The following is a 23456-nucleotide window of genomic DNA, read 5'->3' as shown; positions in this document are numbered from 1 at the left end:
CCCAGAAGCTACTCTGTAGGTCCAAGTGATCCTCAGTGTATTATTCAAATAGTAAAACCTAGTATGGTCATTATTATCTCAATGGCAGTCTTTAAAGAATATGACAAGTATCTGACCATAGAGAGGCTGTTCTTCATGGAGGGAGTATGAAGAGAGGTGAGGCTACAACTCTGCCAGAAATCCTCCTTACACCAGACACCCTCTTCTTCCCCTTCTTCATCAAGCAGGGCGATGCTTTGTTATGATCTCAAGCACAAAACATGCTCTCCTGTCCTCCAGAATGTGTTTCTTCTTTCTTTCCCCCACCCTGCAGCTGTCATTTGTTCCTGAGGTTAAAACCAAAGAGGGATCGGAGTCCCTGCAGTGAGAAAGCCAGACAGTTCAAACTGAATGCTCTGTTGTCAGCATCTCTCCACAGCTCGTGTTGCTCCTGCTCTGTCCTGTTCACTTTTGCTCCTTTCGTCGGATGACAGTGTCACATTTAAACTATTGCCCTGCACAGCAGGGATAGATTTTCCTGTGGTAACTTTGGTTCCATGCCCAAGACACACTGATTTGATCAGCTGAAAGTGGTTCCTTCCCTTTAAGTTCTTCCTAAAGTGATGTAGGTTCACAGTTTATTTTTCTTTCCCTTCTGTAATTTCAACATAGAGAGTTTCACTAGATGCAGCATATATCATCGCTTTAGACAGGAACTGTCAAGTAACAAATCTTGAGTGATGGCTTTAAAATACAAGGTGGTTGCAGTCTTGGCTACAAGTTGTTCTTTTCTATATATACATATTTTTTTTAAAGAGGTGTAAACAATGTTCTCTTCATCGGGGAGGTGGAAGCATTTGCCTTTATAAGGACTTATCTGTGTGGCTGGGCACTCTAAAAATAATTAAAAAAAGAGCATCTGTATCAGGTAAGTGATGAAATCCTCTGCCTACCTATCCCAGCTGACAAGATGCAGTCTAGCAATCAGAAAGTTGACAAGGTCTGGCTTTGGAGTTATCAACATTAAAACTGTTTCTGTTTGTCTGTATGAAAGACCTCTGTGAAAATTCTGGGTAATCTGTCAAGCCTGTCCATTTAACCCAACAAGTATAGCCCTCTGGTCCATAAAAGTCCCCACGGGCTGCTTCTTCAGAGGAAGAGTTGTGCACCAGTCTCAGTAACTCTAACCAAAGCTACCTAAAATTCTTCAGTGACAGGAGGCACAAGAGCAGGCGATTTGCCCGTGGTGTCAGAGCAGCCCCAGCACTCAGGCTGCTGCTCCTGTTCCGAGGAAGCCTTCCCTACCTATGGAAAGGAATTGTAGGTCTCGGGTTTGAAACTGGGGAAAAAAGAGCATTTTTTGCCTTTCTTCTTTCAGCATTCAAGTGTACACAATACAATTCACTGAGTACCAGATTCCTTATGTGGGCACAAATAAGCCAATGTGCACATTCATAAGCACAGAAAAAAATGCAGGTAGGAAAATCCCACAAAGAGGAATTAGAGAGCTGCTGGTCTGCATATTACATGTTGCTGCACATGGTGTCAGCCATGGCTGCTCTTTCTTATCTGACAAGTACAGGACTAAGTGCTGTGCTTACTCTTAGAGGGAAGAACCAGAAAGTATCATCTGTGATTGCATCATGGTTTGCTCTCAGGTTGTTAAAAGGTTGGTGAAGGATGAACCAAGGCACCAAGAAAACCAAAGACCTTTCACCTATAAAGGGCACCCTAGGCACATTTCAAGGATGCTTTGTGCTTTTTTGTTGTTGTTTTATCAAGGATTTGTTTGAAGTTTCTTATGATAAGGTTAACAAAGTTAACTTGCATCCAGTGGAACTAAAGCAGTTTTGCAAAGATCCCCTGACAATATACATCTCAGTAGTTCCAGGAGCCAGAAGTGCTGATGGAACACTGCCCAGGCCACGCTCACCCTTGCTGAGCTACTTCAAATGCCAGTCCCCTGGGTAGGCAAGTGGCTTTTACCATGAATGGGAAACACAAATCAGTGTTCCTTATTTGATTCCATGTATTCCAGCTTCAGAAAATATGACCTTGCTAAAATCCCTCTCAGTCTTGCCAACACTCTTCCCCAATTGTTTCTGTCTTGAGATTTCCCCTCAGGTGTTGAGGGGTGAGGATTCCATAGAGGGAAATAGAGGAGGGGAAGACTGGGATCAGGCATGGGTGAGGAGCCAACAGCTGCTTACCATTGCCTTGCTTTTGAGGAATTGCTACAAGACTTGATGCTTTGCACTTGAAGAGTGACTTGTTTTGGTAAAACACTCTACAGATACCATGCTTTCTGTGATGCTGGGGCTGCTGCAGCTGTCCTTACCATTCAAGGGAGTTCACAGCAATGCTCTGGAAAAGCACCAGGTTTATATATCCCACACACCTCACTGCTAAGCAGCCTCCCTGGGCTCCATGAAATTACACCAGAGGCATCTACACCCTAAACCTTCCATGACAAGCAGAAAACACCTGGAAGATTTGGCCAGGGAGTGGGAAAGTGAAGTCTTGACACAATCCTAAGGGAACTATGTAAAACCTCAGCAATGAAATCAGCCTTGATGCTGCTCTGGTTCTCTTGCAGCTCTGATAATCCCTGCCAGCGCCACTGAGGCAGAAAAATGGTATGTTTCTCTTGATTATTAGCCCTGCTCAGTGACTGCACCAGTGAGGAGTGCATGACATTAGCAGAGCACTTGTGCTGGGTGTGACCCAGCAGCCACATACAGGGAGAAGGGCTGCAAGTGAATAATAATAAACCTGATAGAATTGTAGGAGGTAGGTAGACTTCTGACCTTAAACACCTCATTAGCTTTTCTAACCAGCAAAAACCTGCCCTCAAATTAGTCCTAAAGGGCATAAGTATTACCAGAAAACGTGAAGGGTTTATTGTATTTTTTATGGTCCTGATCCTTCTCCATTTTCATGTGTGGTTCTCCCCTACCTGCTTTGAGGGTAGGGAAGGAATGGATACTCTGCAGCCAAGAATTCAGTCTGCCTTTGACTACACTGCAGAGCTAATTCTGAGGCTGTTCAATCAGCAGTCTGAAAGTCACCATGGAATCCATGCACATGGATACAATCTGAAGGGGTTTTTCTGAGCATGCAGACACTGACAGGGCACTTGACATATCTGCACAGGCTCCAAGACAAGAGCTAATCAGCATGGCTGGAATTCCAACATCAGAATAATAGTTTGGGTTTTTTTTTCTATTTTTGGAAATACTTATTTCAAAAGCTACTGGTATATTCCTGCAATACCTGAAAAGCCAAGTGACCCAAGATGTTATGTCAGTAACTCCCCATTCTCCTTCCCCTCTCCCATGCTGGCACATCACCCAGGCAGACAGCCCCGAGAAGCACACATGGATGTTTCTGTTCTGGGAGTGGGGATTTCCTATTCTAAGTCCAATTACAGGTGGTTAATTTTTTTCATGTGAATAATCTTTTCTTTTTCTAAAAAAAGTAATATCTAGAAACAAAAAGTATTTTTATGCATTTTTATGGATCTTTTTGGCATTTGCATCTACCACTAAGGGTTTTCCTAAACTAAAAAAAAATATTTTCAAAACTAATATAGCTGGATGATGCAAACTTTGCAGTAAGTGCTAGCTTTGAGGAAATAAATAAAATAGTCTTACCTTTCCAAGAGGCACATTAACATCAAGGCCAAAGAATAAAGGCAAGAGAGAAGAACAAGAAGAGAAACAGAAACTGCAGAAGGAAAAAAAAATGTGTAAAAACTAAAGGTGATAGCATTGCAAGCATCAGGATTATTTTTGCACTCTGTAGGACAACTGGAATAATGATGCATGCAGAAAACACTATTTCCCTACTTACTTCTCTAAGTACCACAGCACCACCCAGGCCTAGAAAACAGATCCTGTTGACTGAAAGCCAGAGGTGCCACTGTCCCTGTGAACCAGCATCAGTGGCCTGGAGTTACATAGCTGGGTATCAAAAGTAGCATGGGCAGTATTTTTAAATGTGTTGAAAACCAAGTACCTGCAATCCATGCTGGAAATAGCCTGGGCATATACACACAGACACACAGTATCAAACCCTAACCATTAAATGTTTAATAACCCTTTTCTGGGTGTCTCATTTTAATCATGTTTTCTGAAATTTGAATTTTTGTGAGTCAAAAGCTCTTTTGAAAATTGACACTAAAAGTCTCCTATTCAGGGCCTCCTTTTGACCATGGCATAAGTTTTGCTTTGTTGTTTGTTTTTTTTTTTACTTGCATCGCAGATTATCATCTGTTATTTTTCCAAGTTACATCTATTATAAAGACACTGAGTCCTTGTATCACAAAGGATACAAGGCAAAGAAATGGAAAAAATTCTGTGTATCAAGTTTTGAATGATGCCCACTTGTTTCATTTTGGGAACATACATATGAACTGAGAGGCCTAATTAATTAGCACTATCACTGTACTAACATAACCATTATTTCATATTGCAGTTTAAACATTTACATGGATATTTGCAAATGTAAGTACATAGGCAAGGCTGCCACTGCAGATGCATCTTACACCAGCCTGGCATTTCTAGCAAAAACACTCCTGGTAGCAGTACACTCTGCCCACACTGTGATCCTTTTTCAACACTCCCATCTAACCTCTTCACAAATAGCAAAACTCTAGGTGACAGGGTTGGCCTTTTTCACAAAAAAAAACCTCTGCACATGTTTAGAGAGAGAGTGTGTATGTGTGTATATATGTAGTATATACAATAGACGTGCACATCCAGGGTAAGATTCTGGTACTGTATCTATGTGCACAGTCAATTAATCACAAGCTTCAATACAGAGGACAGCATCAGAACCTGAGCTCCATGTTCCTGCCAGATAAGGACAGTCTTTAAATATTCACTCAGTTTCATTCAGTCCTTCCTGCTTGCTAGTCTCACCTTTAATGGAAGTATTATCTGTCTACCAACACAGCATTTAACAGCCAAGTGAAGGCTTCAGCATTTGGTTCAGTATCATCCACCACACCTAAAACTGTCTGGTATTTATTTCCTAAAATGAAATGTTGTGGGGGAGACTAAGATTAAGGTCTGTGCTGAAGCACAAATTGAAAAGAAAGCACAGTAGAACACCAACAGGTCTAGCTGAGTCAGCCAAACTAGAAGCTCATGGAGTTAAGAGAATGAGGTCAGTATTTCAAACAAGTTGATCAGTGTGCTACAGAAGTGTTACAGAACCAACCTTTTCCTCCAGATCCTTTATTTGTCTCTTTTGGATGTCAGTTTTATCTTCTAAATCTCGGATCCTCTGGAAATCAGAAAATAAAGCATCTAGACTAAATTCTCAGTAGATTGCACTGCTGAACACAAATTCCTGTTTGAAGAGCCTAGAAATCAGCAAATCCATTTCTTTGGCAGGGATAACCTTGTGCAGCACCACAACTCCACCCACTAACCTTGCCTAACCACAATTTTACCATGTGTACAACTACTCAAAATATGCTACTGCCTATCTGTGACCATATCCTCAAATGCTGGAAATTAATAGCAGCAGTGGGTATGCTTCATATTATTTTATATGAATCTTGTGTTAAATAGATAAACAACATAAGATCATGGTTATACTCTTAAAATTACATCATGATTCATTTCAGAATTCTCACAGTTTGACGATGTGTTGACAGAGTATTAAAGTACTATTATTGATATGAAATGACAAATATTTACAACACTGCACTTGCAGAGCAGCAAACATTGCTCTTTGAACATGAAACGTGCTATATCTTAGCAGGGAAGTGTAACAACTGCCCACTCTGGGGGGGGGGGGGGCAGACAGGTAAGAACAAACAGCTCTCCTGTGCAACACAAGCCTGAAGCATTCCTACAGCTGCTTTCTGACCAGTCCAATATCTAGGGATGACCACTTTCATTACAAAGCCAGATTCATGTGGACAGAATTCTGAATTAAAACTTTGGATTGGAATTTTAAGACTCAAAATAAGCTAAAACAGTTCTCCTCAAGCTACTGTCACGTTTGTCTACACAGGGAAGACAAAAAGTATGAAACAAGCCAAAAAACTAGATGCCAGGCTCCCTCATGACCTGAGCTTGCTTAAACTTGACCTCAGCTTATGTTCTTATACAGCACAGCTGAGTAGATACATGTGTGTGCAGCTCCTTCTTACCTGATGAGCCTGCTGGAGCAGCTCCATCCTCTCCTGAAGAATCTGGCAATCATATTCTCTGCTCTTCCTCAGCATCTGACGTCTTAGTTTTTCTACTGCTGCCCTCAGCTCCTCCTGCTGTTTTTCAGTGAGTAGTTCCCCAAACTTTATAACCGTTTCTTGCTGCAAAGCATTGTACAAGGTGGCCTCAAGCTCCTGGATCCTCTGGTTGATGCAACACCAAAAGCCAATTAGAGATGAAACATGGTTTAAAACACAGTGGGATCTGAGGGGTTGGTGGCAGATTCAGGTGGTCCCTGTGCTCAAGTGTGCACAAATGTGAAAACCAGGACTCATAAAATGGTTCAGTGTTTTGACAAAAGGATATTAACTTTTTTAAAAAATATATTTTAATATTAATTTTCACTTAAATACCTCATTGATTTCTTTTTAAGAAGTTATAGACATTATTAGGAGTTGGATAGAATATTCATATATATTCTGTAAGCATAAAAGTGTTTCACCAATTCTAAAATTTTGACCCATCATGCTAACAAGCAAAAGGGGCAAGACTGAAGGTCACTGTCAGAACACTTTACTCTTAATCCTGCTAGTTAGAATCACAGACTCATCACAAGCCTTCTCATTAACCTGACAAAAGATGATGAACTTGCACAACTGGTTATCAGACCTATGTACTGGGATGTAGTATAGCAGTGTTTATAGCAGGAACTCTGGCTTCTTGTGGATCTTGTCTTCTTGCCAAGATGTGCAAAATGGCCAAGACTGCAGATCTGAGTTCCAGTTTCTTGCACTGACTCCAGTTAGACAAGCCAAAATTAATGAGCAATATCTGTCTTTAGCTGACAAAAAGAGTCTCAGACTTCAGGAGATCTGCCTTTTTGTGACATGAAAAAGCTAGGTGTTGTGCTGAAGCTCTGCAGATTGCATGGCAGTGCATTAGAAGAATGGGAAAAAATAATTAAGTAAAAAAAAAAAATACTACGAAAAAAAAGCAAAAAACCTCTCTTCCTGATCCAACAGGAGTCTGTGTCCTGTCACACTGCTGGCCATTATGTGCTGTAGATTTTCCTTTGTACATACCATGTATGCTTGGTCAAGAGCTTGCTTCCTGTAGTCTAGTTCTTCCTCCAAATAACCTTTTATTTTGCAAAATTGCTCCTACAATGAAGGATCATTTGGACAGAAAAATAAATTAGTTACTCAAAATACTTTGGGAAGTTTTATTAAACCATCTACAGATATCTGACCCAAGCAGGACTAGGAGACACTCTGCAGTTATTCATGTCTGACTCAGTAGAAAAGAAGGAAGGGACAGTGGCTGTGGGTTGCTTCTGTATGGCAATACATCTGATCTACATGGATCCAAATCCATCATCTCTCTGTTGACTTCAGTGGTATCACTTGGCATTTCAGTATTGTAATTTAGGGGGTTCTGTGGAATTTTTCTAAAGATACCTCCTCTTGCACCACAGACAACTCCTTTTGTGCTTTCTCTCACTTTGGAAGAAGTGTGAAAGTGCAATAAACTAAACAGAAGAGTCATATTCACAGACACATAGTTTGAGGGAAGCTGCTGTGCTTTAATTTCTCAGCCTCCCTTAAGCTGAACTGACTCAAGCAGAGACACACCATAGAACAGAATATAAACCACTACAGCTGCCCAGCTCTGGTAGTTATGGTTGTTCACACTTTAGGTTACTTGCATTAAGTGGAGTAAGAATAGGGTAAGGTACTAACTTTACTGCTGCTATAGCACTTCAGCTGTGAATGTTTTGCCTTTAGGATGGTACAGACTTAAAATTTAATGAAAGAAAATTGTGTGATAAATGTGATACAACAGCTGATGTTTATCTTATGACACAAGGAGTACAGTCCTTTACACCTCTGGAAATCACTGATCAAGCTCTAAGCCCTCTGTGCTTATCAATAAATAGTCATCCTCATGGAGAGAAAAAGTGTTCAATCCTTCCCTACTTTTGTATTGTTATTCTGCTGTTGCATGTGAACCACACTAGTAACAACTTTATGGATTCATCACTAACCAGAGAAAGTCTCCATACTTAACTTGCCCAAAGACCTTTTTTGTTACCTTTTGGCACACTAAGTAAGTGTGACATGCTCAGAGTCTTGCCCCTAAAAAGTCTATTAGGAAAGTTTGCTTACCATATCACTTTCCAGTTCCATCATCTTCTGATGCAGAGCAGCTTCAGCTCCCTCGATCTGCTGGATCCACTGGAGGGAAGACAATAACCTGCTGTGCTTTCCAGGCACATGGACAGTGGAAGTGGGACAACTACAGCATCTTGTTCGCCCAGTTTTTGTAACCTATTGCTAATTCTGGGCCCATCTTGAGGCTGTTCCCCTGTGACAGAAGCTGCCAAAATGTAGGCAGCACCTGACAGAGAAGCAGTAATAGAACCACCATTAGGGGATCTGGAGGACAGAAAAGCACACTTCCTTGGATGGACAGGGAACCCATTCCATCACAGGGGCAGGGCCCACGAGAGGGCTCTGTCATCTCAAAAATAACTTAGCCAGGGAGATGGCAATTCTCTTTGCCAAGGAGGAACTGCTGAGTAGATCCCTTGGCAGCTATCATGTTGACAAAATCGTGTGCTGCATCTGGGCCACAGAGAACAATTTTAACCAACCCTCGCTTTCTTTTTAATTTCCAAAGAAAAGAACTTATTTCAGTAGCAGTTTTGCACACAAGATACTTTCAGAAGCTTTGGAAATCTCAGGACTAGAAATCCCATGCTGTAACTAATTTTGGCTGAGATGTCTGTTGGTTTCTCATTCAGTTCACAATTACAAGTTTCATTTTAAGTTATTTTTGTATTTGCAGTAGTTCTGACTTCAGGGCTTGGGTCAGCCCAGTTTGGTATTTTTGCTGCCTTAGCAAGGTGCTTGGGACTGTGCTGGCAGAGTTTACTTATCTGGGGAATGACTTCCCATGGCAGAAAAATCTGTCAATATTAACAACAACAGTGCAGAGAATTTCCAGTGTTAGAGAAGGCCTTAGAGAACACATGAGAAGAGCAAGCACACAATTTACCTTTTCTGCCAAGGACAATACAGTGGAAGCCTGAATTATGGCCACTTGTTCTTCATTTCTTAAATTCTGTGAAGAGAAAGAAGAGGAGAAGAAAACTGGCAGCAGTTTCCTGCATAAAGAAAGATAATCCAGGCAACAGACTAGGCCTACAGTTTTCAAGAGATCCCTGTACTGGGGGATCCTATTCCCATCAAAACATTCAGAGTCCATGAACATATTAAAAAGAAAACTGCTTTTGCCTTTCTGCATGATATAGCCTAGCTATGTGTTTTAATCCCATTGCCTCTTGTGAAAAATGTAAACTAAAATTAGACCCATTTGTCTGTCTTCGTGGTAGTTTTACAAAGCTGAATTTCCATTACAACTTTTGTAAAAACAATATTGATTTACACCAGCATGTGAACAGACAACCATGATCCCTTGTTTTTATTTCCTATACACTTTCTTAAAATATATCTTATGTTGGCCAGAGATACAGGATGGTTTCTTTCACGTGGATGACTGAAGTGTACAGCTATGCCCACTAAGAAAGCCACAGGGGATTTGGTAATTCTTGCCAATTTATGAAACCGTTTGTAGAGGAATGCCGGTCTTGAAGGTGTGGTTGGCTCAGACTGCCAAAGTGATTCACAAGCTTTCCTGAAAGACCAGAGTGCAGTCAGGCCCAGTTCCAAGCATCAGTGGCCTTTGGACACTTCCCAGTCTGCTAAACTAGGTATTAGAGCTGCCACTTCATTACTAGTTCTCTGACTACTGAAATATCACAAATCCTTAACTTACGGAAATAAAGACTCCTTAAAGGAATTGTTCTGATATTACATAATTTAACAAGTACCTTAGAAACTAGCCATGATAATTACAGATTTCATTTACTCTACTGTACAAAATGCAGGTTGTAAAGCGAAAATACCTCCCACTTTAACTTACCCCATTATCACCTAGGATGTCTAACTGCTTTATGAGGTCTGGGATGCTGACATCCTGTAAGAAGAGCATAAAGTAAAGGCATGGCTTGCACATTTTGTCAAGGCTGCAGTATTTCTCCCTCCTACCAACCATATTGAAATCAACCTTTTTTTTTTTTTTTAATCCCATGGAGATGCATCACACACTTGTTTCAGTTGTCTTTGAGCCAGGCTTTACCATTATGGTGAAAATTATTAGTCCATTTCAATTGTTTCAGTCATCACACACTCTTACATTAGACTGTGCTTACGTGCTTGAAGTTTAGTGGAGTTATGAGCAGAGAGGAATATAACAGGTTACATGGGTTCTCCTGTAGTGAGAAGTGCTGCCATACCAAGCTGACCTACCTTAACACCTTCCTTCATGCAGTAGATCTGCAGAGCACTCACACCATCTGAGAAGGGGTGAATCTGGAGATTAAATGGTGGGGACCGTCTCTCTCTTTCCTGAAAATAAATTGAAAAGACCAGAGAACATATTAGAATGAAGGAGATGCACACAGAACTCAATAAATGCCATAGCTACTGTTCATAGCCTGCTTCACAAAGCAAAGCTCTTCATTTTAGAAATCAAGGAAAGAAACATTTAGGCGTAGTCTGAAAAACTGTGCCAAGTGGGACAGGATCCTAAACCCGAGCTGATTATTTTACAGGAGGTTATTTATTTGGTGAGATAAACATACACTCGGCATTTCTTTGTCCTCCAAAACCTGCTTAGGTTCATTAAAAAGACCCCAAACCCTGGATGCTTACCCTCAGAAAAGGCCTTAGCTGGGAACCAGAATGCAGCCCTGAGCAAAGTACAGGAGGAGGATGGGGCTTAAGCCTTGCTTATTTGGTTAATTTAAATGTAATTAACTTATGCTGATTTTAGTAGTCTCCAGGCCAGCAATAAGAACAAAGTATGTTGACAACAGACTGTTCCAAAGTTCTAGAAAATAACTTATCTGCAGATGTGGTAACTGAGAGCTGTGCTGACAGGAATCAGCTTATCTGTGCCCACTGGGCACCCAGCTGAGAGAGGTGAACCAGCCCAGCCTGAGCTCGCTGTTTCCAGGGTTCTAGAGCTGACATAGTTCATGGGCCTGATTTGTTACTCTGTTATATCACTAAAATGCTGGTGTAAACACTCAATTGAAGGTGGTGTCCAAGGAAGTGCACTGGTTTAATTTGCTACCAGCTGCCCTGTAATGAGCTCATCCCTCACCTCCAGCTCCAGGTTGCGGAACTCCAGCAGCTCGTTCTGGTCTCGGGCATCCTGCAGCTCCTGCTGCAGACGGTGGTTTTCTGCTTCCAGTTTCTCTATCTAATAGAAATATGTAAATTCAGGATTTGTGTGACTGTTACAAGAAACATGAAATTTTTGGTGAGTAGCAGCTGAGGAAGCACAGACAGTGCAAAATCCAAACTCTAAGAGATTAATCACTAGTTGCTGCTTTACCGCAGTGAGTCTTTAGTTCACAGGTGAACTTCTGCTCAACAACGTCCCAAGTATCATAAAACACTTAGGCTGGAGGTTTTCTTAAAATAATCCAATCCTAGCAAAGACCAGTGGGGAAGTTAACTTCACAGAGGTGTCAGGTTAGCTATTAGATTAGTCTGCATTAGATATTAAACACACTGCTCTTGTGGTAAAGCACTGCAATAGATTGCCTGGGGAGGGATGTGGAGACTTCATTGCTTGAGGCCTCCTGGAACAGGCTGGATAAATCTCTAACAGGAATGACACAGAAATAACTGCACTGGCCTTGGAGAAGGGCTGGGGCTAGATTCCCAGTGTGTAGCACATGAAGCACAGATGACATGCAGAAGAGCTGTCTTTGTGGAAGTAGTTCCCTGAGCAGCCGTGCCACCCTGTGCTCAACTGCACAGCCAGCATTGCCACACCAGTAGTTCTGACAATTAGCAGATAGATTTAAATGCCACCTATTAGCCAACTGTCTACAGTTTGTTGTGGACAACTCCAGCACTAGCTCCTCAGCCTGCTCTCTTCTGCAACTCTCCAGTCGCTGCCAAGACTGTATTTTGCAGTTAGGTTGTCCAAGTAAGGCCCAGAGAAGGACAGCTAGGGAGCATTTTAAGACTGAGGTCAAAGGAGCCCCCACGTGTCAGTTTGTCTGGGTGGGGAAGCATGGCACAGGGCTGGAGACTTACTAGGTGTGTTTATGGAAGGGAAGAAACCTCACCTGAAGAGGTGAAAGAAAGGAGCAAGAGACCTGATGCTGGGAGTTATGGCCTCTTGCTGATGGCAGTCATATGTATGACCACTGCTGTTACTTCTGGTGCTAAGCCAGAACGTTGAGGTTCTTCATACTCTTAAAAAATATATACATACAAATATATACACACACAGAGAGAGGCAAAATTCCTAAATGTCCCAAGAGACTGAGCAGTACAAGTTCCACTGGACCTAGGGAAGCAATTGCCAGAAAGGGCAGTGCCTAAGCAGAGCTGGAGAAGGTTTGTCTTTCCATATGTTATCCTGCCTATATTAATCTATGCTGTTCTATCCTTACACTGCACCTACAAGCACCAGACTGCATGTCAAGGATGCATATTGTAGGAAAACCCTGGGAACATACCTTATCTAAAAGCTCTTGGTTCCTCTTAATGAAAAGCTGTTTGTCTTCCACCCAGTGCGAGTCCTGTTGGATGAAGCAGTACTATGTGACATTACATTTCATGGAAGTTTATATAGAAATTGTGCTATGTATTCAGTAAGCAGAACATGTAAAATCCAAAACAGGAAAAGAAAATACACAAGAAGTGCTTACCTGCCCTTTCTGTGCCAAAGTTTTCTCCAGATCTTCTATTTTGGCTTTATATCTCTGGACTTCAGCTTGGAGCTGCTCCTGAGCCTGTTGGAAGTCAGGCACAGCATTGAACAGTAACAAAACCAGCAATGTAACTGGTATGACAAGGAAACAAAACACAGCAGAGTCTGGGCTTATGCTGTTGCTTCCTCTGAGACAGTAACCATTACAAAGATTCCAGCTCAGCAATGTTTTGTGCCACCCCTCAGATCGGCACACAGATGGCACAGAGGGACAGAGTGGCAGATCAGCCCCCTCTCCATCCAAGCCCGTTATTACCACATAATGCATTACAGCAGCAAAGCATGTTCAGATGAATATTCCTAAAGGTGGGACAACATGTCTTTGTGAAAACCCACAGGCCTCCCCTTGCCCTTAAAACCCAGCCCCTTCACACCTGGGCAAAAGATGAGATAACTGTGCCAAGCTGCAGAATTGTCTGCTTTAGCATGCCTGCCTAACTGCAGGGTTTTCCAGTTCAGGTGGGGGACAGCCACTGGTAAACTTAGTGACTGTGTCCATGCTTAATTGTTACTCTCTTTAACTAAGTATGTGAAATGGACATCTCTCAGTTGTAGGTATGGGTGTGGTATGTAACTTCATTCTCTTGTATGTGTCTTGTATGATGGGTTTGTATGTCTTGAGAGCAATTAAATGCTTTTACCCTCAAACAGATACTGACCTTGGCTTCTCTTTCAGCATCTATGATGCCTCCTGCCTGCTCCTGCAGTAGGGCATAGGCTCTCTGCAGGGCCTGGTACTCTTTTGTCAGCTGTCGAAACCGCAGCTCTGATTCTTCTGCTGCTAAACCCTAAGGGACCAGAGAGGACAAGTCTTAGCACTAGAGAGCAGTGCACTGCCAAAGCCAAAAATGCAAGTGAGCTTTGTTAAGCACAACAGTTGGTTTACAGGTCTTGACTTAAATAGCTTTTTTGGAGAGCTGGCTAAGAGATGAAGTATGAAGAATGTAGAATTTATACAACATTTACATATCTTGAAGCTAAAAGACATGTAATAGGTTTACATTCTTGAATGGGAAAGTAAAAAATCCCAGATTCAATGACATAGCTGTAGACTCTATGGACTAGATTTTGGAAGAACCTCTCAGCATTTCAGTATATCAGTAACAAAAACTGAGGCCAAACTTAATGAAAAACTGATCACCCAACACGTACTATAAAAAACAAAGTTTTTTTCAGAGCCTGACCAGTTGTTTTGGAAGCCAAAGTTGCTTGAAAACCTGTCCTTGCCTATGGAAAAAGTCAGATCTTACCTCATCCAGATCATCATCTGGAGTTGCTGGCGTTCTGTCTGTTCTATATGAGGCCACAGAGGATGTTTCAGAATCCATGGAATCTTCATCATACCCAAAAAATGTATCCACCACATGCCTCTAAAGAAGGGAAAACATGATTTCTGAATCCCCTTGGAAACAGATGGTATGAGTTTCTGATGGGGGAGTTCCGAAGGCTAGTTCAAAAATCACACTGCTAGTTACTTTAAAAAGGCAAGATGTGAAAAAAGAGCACTGGGCTGCCCCTGCAATAACCACTGGCAAACAAACCCAAAGGGATGATATTGAAGATTATTCGTCCTTGTGCTGGTGGGGAATGAGCTTGCTGATTGATTTTTCTAAGCTGAGGATCTGGTTCAGTCTAAAACTTGGAAAAGATAAAGAAAGCAGCAACATGCTAAAGGAAAAGTCTCTTCCCTTGCAGGAAGGCAGAATTGTTTGTTAATCCCAAAGCAGTTCAGAAGACATCTATCAACACACAGACTAGTGTGCAAAGGTACCACCACAAAGTGCTGGAAATGTGTGCAGAATGGGGAAGCCCCCTTCTCTCACAGACATTGCTGATATGGCTGTTGGATTGAGTGAAAGCTGTGATATCCAATTAGTGTGAAGGAACTTTGATCTCATTCATCTTTCCAATATTAAAGTAACTGCCATGAGTTTTAAGAGATTGTTCACACTACGGAGCTTAGTTTTATGTCTGACACTTGCTAGCTTCAAGGGTTTTGTTGTAGCCCACAAGTGATGTGAAAAATAGACACCAGAATATAGATGGGAAGGTCTCTGGAAATGTAAATACATCTCAGTATAACAGACCTGTTTAAAGAAACCAGATGGAAGGAAGATTATTAAGGTTTCAGAGAGGGGGGGCAAAAGCCCCATTTTTCTGAACATAAAATAGCTACATACCCTTAACTGAATTTCGAATTGGACTTTAAAAGCTCTCCCAAAGTAACTGAGGTGTTTATAAACCTGAACACTAAAGCAGATTGTTATAATTCACAAAGCTGTTGTTAATTAGATTGCTAAAGCATGTTTTCCAACAGAGCCTAACAGCCTTTTCATAAGCTGAAAACAATGTTTCCTCTTACCTTAATTGGTTTTGAGCTCCTTTTATGCTTTCTGCGACGAATGAGTTTCTCCCTGTCCTGGAAAACAAGATCATAAAGTTACTCTCTCTTCTCTGCAGCTGCAGAAGGCCACACCTACATAGGAAAGAAATCACTAAGGCTTCCACCAACTCTGTTTACAAGTTCAAATGGGAATCTGATTCCAGGTGGAAGGGAGGATTCATACCCAAATCACTACATATGTCAGCTGAACAACAACCCTTGCTGTGCAGTTGCCTGGACAGGCTGCCAAACAACAGGCACTGCTGGATTTCTGAGTTGTAAGGGCTCACGCCCCACTAGAACTTCAGTTAAAATGCACCCATGCACACCTACATCTAAAAATTTGCAAGTGTGAAAAGATATTAACCGTCAGTCCTGCAGTTATAAGAAGCAATACTAACAGTGGTGTACACAGGAAGCATTCCTAATTTCCTGGTGCTCTGAACGTACCCTTGTTAACTCATCAATTATGTTCTGTTGCTCTATGACCTGAAGCTTTAAGAATTCAGTTTCTTGTTCCTCATTAGCCTGATCCAGATCATTGAGGGATCTTAATTTCTTTAGAGGAGGATGTGATGTCATTTTTTCTCTCTGTGGTAGCAAGAAGAAACAGATAAGATCCAACAATGAAAAGACAAAAATACCATATTTCAGTTAAAAATTAGACATTACCTTTCATTTAAGCTGTACAGCTCTTTAAATACACTTCACCTACACCATTTCTGTAACTTTGTGCCACAGCAAGGCTGAATTCTTCAACAAAGCATTATCTATTTACTTACTGAGTGGCAATACAGCCCCTGCAGCAGCCCTAAAGGGTTGTTCCAGTATGTAGGTCTCTGACACACAGCTCAAGCACAGCTGTATCTTATCAATAGGCTTACACACTCCACACAACACATTCCCTGTGCATACACATGCATCCACCACAGCAGACAGAGATCATACAGTAATCCTCATTTTGCTCGAGTACCAACCATTTCTATATTTTCCTTAGTGACTGCTTTGAGTTTATCTTCCATGCGCTGCAAAGACTGCATAAGTTCATCATTTCTCTTGGTGAGGCACTTGTTCTTCTCCAGAAGAGGTTTACATTGTTTCTCAGCTTCTCGGACCCGCTTCAACTGGATTGATAATAGCAATTAATAATGGCGAATAATCAGAAAAAAAGGTGGGTTTTATTCCTCCTTTGTTAGAAGTATTTTTGTAACTTCCCTGTTGGACTACTGTCCCAGTTAGATGGCAAAGTGATCTAATGGAACTGACGATTACAGCTTCCGTAACTTACTTTACCTATAAGTCTCAAAGCATAATTCTGTGTATCTGCTTCCAAAAGATGGCTTTATCTGTGGGGAAACTCAGACAGAGATGAAGCAACCCAATGTACACTCAGGCAACTGCAAAGCTGCTACACAAGTCCAAAACAACCTGTGCTTTACCTGCAAGAAACCCACTGAATTTCTCACTGAAAGAGATTTGCACTGGTACCTCATCAGTCTGGTCACAGCAGTAACATCATAGTTTCAAGTCTGGTTTTTAATGAAATATTCGTGCACATGCACAATGAACTTTGTTTTAATCAACAAATCACATAACATTTAAAAAACAAATCCCATAAAATAGGAAGGTATCTCAATGCATGCTTGGAAATTCCAGTATTGGTACCACTAGAGTTTTGACCAGGATCTATTCCTCTGAATATTAGCTCCATCCAGTAAGACTGAGTGTTTTATAGACAATTTATTTTCTAAGAGATGACAAGGAAGATGGCATGTGGCTGTGACATCATCTTTTTGCTCAGATGATCTACCTAACAAAGGTACTGTCCCATGCTCAGACGGGAACATAAGCACTCACACAGAAACCTACCAGCCTTTCTGCCTCAACTTTCACTGTGATTTTGTACTTGTCTTAACTTCAGTGAAACTACAGTCTAACTCTAGGATAAAAAAAAAAAAACAATGTCAGCCTCCTGAGTGAGTAGCCTGATGGATGGAAAAGGCATATCATCCTGGCTATCATCCTTGGCTCCTCCTCCCACCCTCCCCAGGCTGACAGTGCAAAGCTCACACACCAGTTCGTTCCGTTCATCCACGAGCAAGGTGTTCCTGTCCTCCAGCTTCCGGATGGTGGCGTTGAGCTCCGCCATCCTCTTCTGGTTCCTGCGCAAGTCCTGTGCGTTGGGACAACACAACACAGCTACTGAGCCCTCTCAAAGGCATCTTGGGAAGAGAATCCACACACCGCCAACTTCAACCATCATCATCCAAAAATGATTGCTGTTATTTTTGGATTATTATTATATTTATGGATTTTTACAGTATTGAACATGCTGGCAAAAAAACACTTTTTTTTTAAGAAAGTATCTGGTTTGAGGGACACTTTAATGGAATATTTTCACCTGCTTAAAAAAAACAGAAAACAGCCAAATAGATGTTGATATTTTTATGATAGGGGGAAAAAAAAGCAAAAAGCAAAAATTCTAATTTTTATTGCCTTTTTCTATACATGCTTCTATTTGCTGAGCCACTATGTCAAGTGAAAAAGGATGTTCCTTTCACTATCAATTGCATTTCTTCTCTTATTCCCCACTGATATGTGTGTAAATATGTGTGTATATATACACATTTGTTGTCTACGCATCCTGTATTTAGTCATACAGCCAGTGAGTTACATGCTTTGTGAATGACAGCAAGGGCTGTGTATGTGGAGAACAAGAGAGAGAAAGAGGAGGATCTCCTCAGAGTCTCCTGGCTTCCATTCCTCAGCCTTCTCTCTGCCCATCTTCCCAATTCTATTTGTCTTTAAGGACACATGCTATCCAGACAGTTACGTTCATAGAATGATTCTTTCAAAGGGGCACTAATTATTAAAGATGGTTTATATTTGTAAATAGAGCAACTGAGGAAACAGCCTTACAAAGCTCTGTCCCTCTAGCATTCTCTGTCAAGAATCATCTGTAGTAAGAGTGGGAATGTTTTCCCAGGGTCTGAGAAAATATTTAAGCAAGAGAAACAGCCACGTTTCTGCTTTGCAGAGGCCAGAAGAACCTGCGTACAGGGCTGCTGCAGTGCTCTGAACCATCTCCAGCCCTTCCTGGGATCTCCCTCTTGGGACTGCTCATGTTACACTCTGCCTCCTTCACCAAGAAGAGCTGTTCATCCAGAGCTTCCTTCTGCAGCTGCAGCTTCTGCACATAGCCTGTCTGCGTCTCCAGTTCTTTCTCCAAGGAAAATATGATCCTGTCTTTAGCCTTGATCTCGTCCATCTGAATGAGAAAAAGACCAGAACAGTGACATTACTGTGTAAAGGCAAGAGCATTTCAGCCTTCTCCAATCTAGAACGTGATTTACTTAACAGCAGTGTTATTCAGAAGGTAGATATTAAGAATCCACCATTACTAGCCTGTACTATGTTAGTGACCATTTTGGCAACATGAGAATATACTCCAGTACAGTGACTTTGAATCTGGGGGGGAAAATTAAAAAAAAAATCATTCTTGACAGTTTAAATTACTGTTTCTTTTACTTGACTGCCAGATCTTTAATTGAAGCTTTCAAGCCAAAGTTTCCACCATTGCAAACAGGTCCAGCACCCCAGAAGACAGGGAAACATGGCAACTTGCACCATTGCTGGCGTGGGCCTCATTTTGTTCATTTTCCCCAGTAATTACTGAAGGCTATGCCAAGACCAGATCAAACCAAAAGGTATCTTCTCACCTCCTGCCATGGCTTAATGTGCTTAGGATACTATCACCAGGGCTAGAGAAACTAACAAACTGCAAGTCCAGATGCAAACACTCTTCTAAAACTCTGCATTGCACATGAACTCACATCTCAGCAAGCCAAATCCCCATGGACCACGCCAGTCAGTCCCTTATTTGAGGTGCCAGCTGCCATCCCAGCAGCAGATCTCCCCAACTCACCATGATCTATTTACTGTTAAAAAACAACAGTGAAACATCTGTAACACTTCTGCAAACTAAGGTGCACTGCAGAGCTCTATTATTCACACAAATGTAAGAGGCACAAGATGCAAACTCACTACAGCGTAAGAGAACACATTAATATTTTCTTTACTGACCAGGCGACGAATATCCCTTTCGCTCTCCCATTTGATCTTGGAAATGGCTTCCTGGTGGGACTGATGTTCGCTCCGAAGATCCCCTGCCTTGATCTTATCAGCTTGGATCATGTTGTTAAGGGCCTCATCTACCTGCTTTTTTGCAGACTTCAGTTCAGTAATTTCCTGCAGAAGCTTAAGGCGCTCAGAGTCGAACTGTTTCCTGGCCTCCTCCCGAGCCTCAATAGTCAGGGCTGTCCTTACTTTGTCACTGCTCCCGTCCCGCAGTGCGCACAGCGCTGACTTTAAGCGCTGGATCTCGCTGTCTCGGACCTTCACCATCCGCGTCATCTCCTGCTCATGCTGTTTGATGAGGTTCTCCCTCACAGCCTGCAGCTCCTTCATTTTCTCCTCATGCAGTTTGGCTTTCAGCTCCGTGATCTGCACGGTCTGCTTGCGCTGCTCCACCTCACGGATCCGCTTCGTTTCTTGAGTCTTCTCTCGTTCCAGTTTAGCAACCTACATTGAGAGAAAGTCACCAACGTCACGTTACCAGAACAAGCCCACCCAGACACACAGACATGTCAAGCAGAGGAAGACCCTGCTGCAGACCCTAGATGGTCCCCCACCCTCCTACAACAAAATGTGGGCCAACTCCTGGGGCACTCACATAGATTTTACACTGGCTTTACTGAGGCCAAAACAACCCTGTCTTCTCTGCAGGTCTTGCAGTGACACTGCACGTACTTTCAGCATTTCCTTAGGCAATAAGATTCCACGTATGTGCACACATTTGTCTTGTCACTTTTTAACCCACCAGTCAACCTCAAATTCACCAGAATATCAGAGGACTTGGAAATAACAAGGTTCCAACAACTTTCATGACCACAGGCAGTCAAGCAGATGAGAGAGAAGTACTTGCCTCTCTGTATGCTCCCAAATGAGGTAAGGTCCAATTCTGAAAGTCCAGGAAACATTTCATTTTTACAGATGTTCTTACCCATAAACAGAGCTGTAATAGGCAGTAGCAGTCACTTCTTGGACTCGTACCTTCAGAAAAGCTGCTGCACTGGTACTCATGCTTACAGAGCAGCTAGATTTACTGAAAATACATCCTTTTTTCCTCTTCATTAACAACAGTTTTTAAAGTTCTTTGTCCATAGCTTTGGAATCAGAGTTACAGAGCAACCCATCACTCCTCAGCACACTTACACTGATCTACCTCCAGAAGTGTGATCTACTTCCCGAGACTGTTTTTTAGCTCCCCTCTACTCCATGATGACAATTACTTTAATACCCTGAGCACTCAGTCCAATTTAGTTGCAGGAATAGATGAGAGAACCTACAGATGTGCAACTTGAGGTACTGAAGAGCACAAGCCATTTTATTTTTTCATGTTCTGCTCCCCTTCTTTCCAGCATTACTCAAGCACATTTACATATAATTCAAATGAGCTTTGTTTTGTTTTGTTTTCAAGACTTGCGTGCTCTTGTAACTCTCATTATTTTGATCCATCCTTGAAGTGATGTCTAGTAACAAAAATCTGCACTGGCAGCTTTCATACTGGAATTCCATGGCTGCAGTGGTAACAAAAGCAGTGAGATTCAGAATATAGTGGAAAGCATTACAGAAGCTCCCTGGGCCACCAGTTTTCTGGCAGCCAGCCTGCAGCTCCTTAAGCCTTGCTTGTGTGCAACACATGAAAGCCAAAGCTTGCATGGAAAAAAAAAAAAAAAAATCAAAAAACATTTTTGCTTTCCAAGGCTGTCATTGACCATCTATGAAAGAAACAGATGCAGAATGTTATCTGCTTTGTTGCAGCTTGCAAATCTTGTCCATTTTAAAATGTTGCAAAATTAATTACTATAAATCCTACTGGTAGGTAAAGGGAGAATGCTCCCAGAGATTTTCAGAACATCAAATAACACAGAAGTGGCTATTCTTGCTTTCATTTAGCTTCTCCTAAATTATACAAACCAATTCCACTATACTGGCTAATCGTTGTCAGAGATTACCAGTATGATTAACCTTGACACACTGACATGAACATCTGTTCCTAAAAGAAAGAAACTACAAAACAGACCTCTTAAAGGCTGAAGGATTTGTGGCTATTCAGGTTTGGAAGCTAGAGGCAAGTCATTCTTGGTTTATTTGCACAGAATATGTGGTTATCTGCACAGTAATCAAAGAGCCAGGTTGACGGACTTCAATTATATTCCATTTGGAAAAACCACATATCAGTAGGCATCATCCTCTGAAAATGTGGCTCCCACCAGCCTGCAGGTGGGGGACGCCTGGCTGCAGTTAGCACTGCCTCCAGGCCACTGCACAAGTATTCACCAGGAGTTACTGAACAGACATCTGTTATTTTCACTGCTCATAAAGAATACACTGCTAAACCTGAAGACTGTCTTAATCTCACCCATGTTGAGGGAACTTCAGCACTTACCATGTAAGGGTTTACTGCACAAAAGCTGTATCATGACTATAAAACACAGATGTGTTCTGCTTGCCACTAGGAGCATCTCTAAATGAAGAGGCAACAACACTGTGGAGAGCAAAAAGTACACTTCTTTGGAAAGCCACTTCAGCATGACCTGTGGGAAAATTGATGCTGCTTGCAAGGATTTTAATAGAATGTGGACAGGGTATGTGCACAGTAGGTATAAAAAAGCAGCCAGTATTTTATAATTTGATAATACCTAGCCCATTACCTTTTAACAGGTTACACAAGCTGTAGTAAAGAGGTGTTTTACATGTCTATCATAGTGCAGGAAAAGAGAGTGGGAAGTTCAGCAGAAGCAGCAGGCAAGAGCTGAAGCTGCAGCACGCAGCCCTGAAGTTGTACCAGAGGCTTCTCAAGCGCACAGGAAGCACCTCAGACATTCACAGATACCTCTGTACCCTCGGGTCATGGCTAAACCCTGTGTGCAGGACACTCAGCTGGCTTTGGAGGACTTGCACATCTGAGACTGTACCTCTGGCAGACCACTGGTACTTAAAGAGCTCTAAATACTGCACACATACCCTGGTGTGCATGGCACAGCTTGGCTGCGCTGCAGAGGGAGTACCCGGGTTGACACAGATTGTCATGCTGTACATGTTTGGAATACTTCACTCAAATTTGACATAAGGGCATGTCATGCTGAAATATTAGCCATTCAGAGAACAGCAACACCACACAATTTCTAAACACTGAGAGAACAGGATGAAACTCACTAACTGGAATATGGCCAAAGATATTACAGAAGACATATTGGTCCTTCTGAGGGCCAGAGGCTTCTTAAACTTGTACCTCAGTAAAGAGGAGTCTTTTCCACAGAAGCAACAGGACATCCACAGTAAGAATATGTTGTATGTGGGGAAATTATCAGACCACAGTTCTAGGAAAGAGTTGCGTTGCATCTGTTGATTTCTGTGATACCATTTTTTCTGTATCTTTCTCTCCTTCAGCACAGATGCTGTTACTCAAAACCAAACACTCACTCACCTTAGATTTCTCCTGATGCAGCTCAATCTGAATGTCTGTTAGCTTGGTCCTGAGTTCCTCATTGGCAGCCTGCAGGGCAACAACCAGTGCCTCAGGCTTTTCGCCCTTGCTACGTCCTTTTTTTGACATGGTTTCTTATCAGTGAGAGTCCACGTGTTTAATTACTTCAAATACAGACTGCCATCTTTTTCTGTTCCTTTCAGTGCCAGTTAGTTCAGCACCTACTGCGTGACATTCCTTAAGGTCCTGGACTCCACTGCTTTGGAAGCCCTGTGAGAAATAAGACATACTATTATTTGTCAGTGGACAATGCAGCATGACAGCTCACATGGTTACTGAACACAAGAGATAGCTCACTTCTCCAAACACTGCAACCTTTGTCTGAAAACCTGCAAGAGAGATCCCAACACAATCAGGCTTCTGTGTGCAAGTCTGGTGTGCTACTGGAGATTCCACATGTGCCCTTTTTCTCTTCCCAGAGAGGGGCACCAGGCAATGACGAGAGGACTTTGTTTAC

The 23456-nt window shown here is 42.0% G+C and overlaps 1 protein-coding gene across 3 annotated transcripts in view; it reads right to left on the bottom strand.

Moving 5' to 3' along the window:
* Positions 1–317: 317 nt before the first annotated feature.
* Positions 318–23456, bottom strand: part of JAKMIP2 (janus kinase and microtubule interacting protein 2) — a 40071-nt gene continuing 16932 nt past the window's right edge. Inside the window, exons 2-22 of one of the 3 annotated variants that reach the window (XM_051631224.1) lie at positions 22940–23209; positions 19471–19968; positions 18446–18655; positions 17462–17560; positions 16365–16511; positions 15838–15978; positions 15367–15423; positions 14255–14374; positions 13664–13792; positions 12943–13026; positions 12751–12813; positions 11376–11474; positions 10517–10615; positions 10131–10184; positions 9204–9269; positions 8312–8380; positions 7229–7306; positions 6146–6349; positions 5203–5268; positions 3633–3705; positions 318–873 (exon numbers count right to left, since the gene is read on the bottom strand). In XM_051631224.1, coding sequence (XP_051487184.1) covers positions 3655–3705; positions 5203–5268; positions 6146–6349; positions 7229–7306; positions 8312–8380; positions 9204–9269; positions 10131–10184; positions 10517–10615; positions 11376–11474; positions 12751–12813; positions 12943–13026; positions 13664–13792; positions 14255–14374; positions 15367–15423; positions 15838–15978; positions 16365–16511; positions 17462–17560; positions 18446–18655; positions 19471–19968; positions 22940–23068 — 2463 coding nt within the window. In that variant the 5' untranslated portion in view covers positions 23069–23209 and the 3' untranslated portion in view covers positions 318–873; positions 3633–3654. Of the gene's footprint in view, positions 874–3632; positions 3706–5202; positions 5269–6145; positions 6442–7228; positions 7307–8311; positions 8381–9203; positions 9270–10130; positions 10185–10516; positions 10616–11375; positions 11475–12750; positions 12814–12942; positions 13027–13663; positions 13793–14254; positions 14375–15366; positions 15424–15837; positions 15979–16364; positions 16512–17461; positions 17561–18445; positions 18656–19470; positions 19969–22939; positions 23210–23456 lie in introns of those variants that run through there. The other 2 variants (XM_051631225.1, XM_051631226.1) reach the window with 2 other exon arrangements.

This window comes from Apus apus, chromosome 13 (genome assembly GCF_020740795.1).
Source record: "Apus apus isolate bApuApu2 chromosome 13, bApuApu2.pri.cur, whole genome shotgun sequence".
Classification (NCBI taxonomy): Eukaryota; Metazoa; Chordata; class Aves; order Apodiformes; family Apodidae; genus Apus; species Apus apus.
Note: the sequence above shows the minus strand (reverse complement) of the source record. Positions and strands in the feature narration are given on the sequence as shown.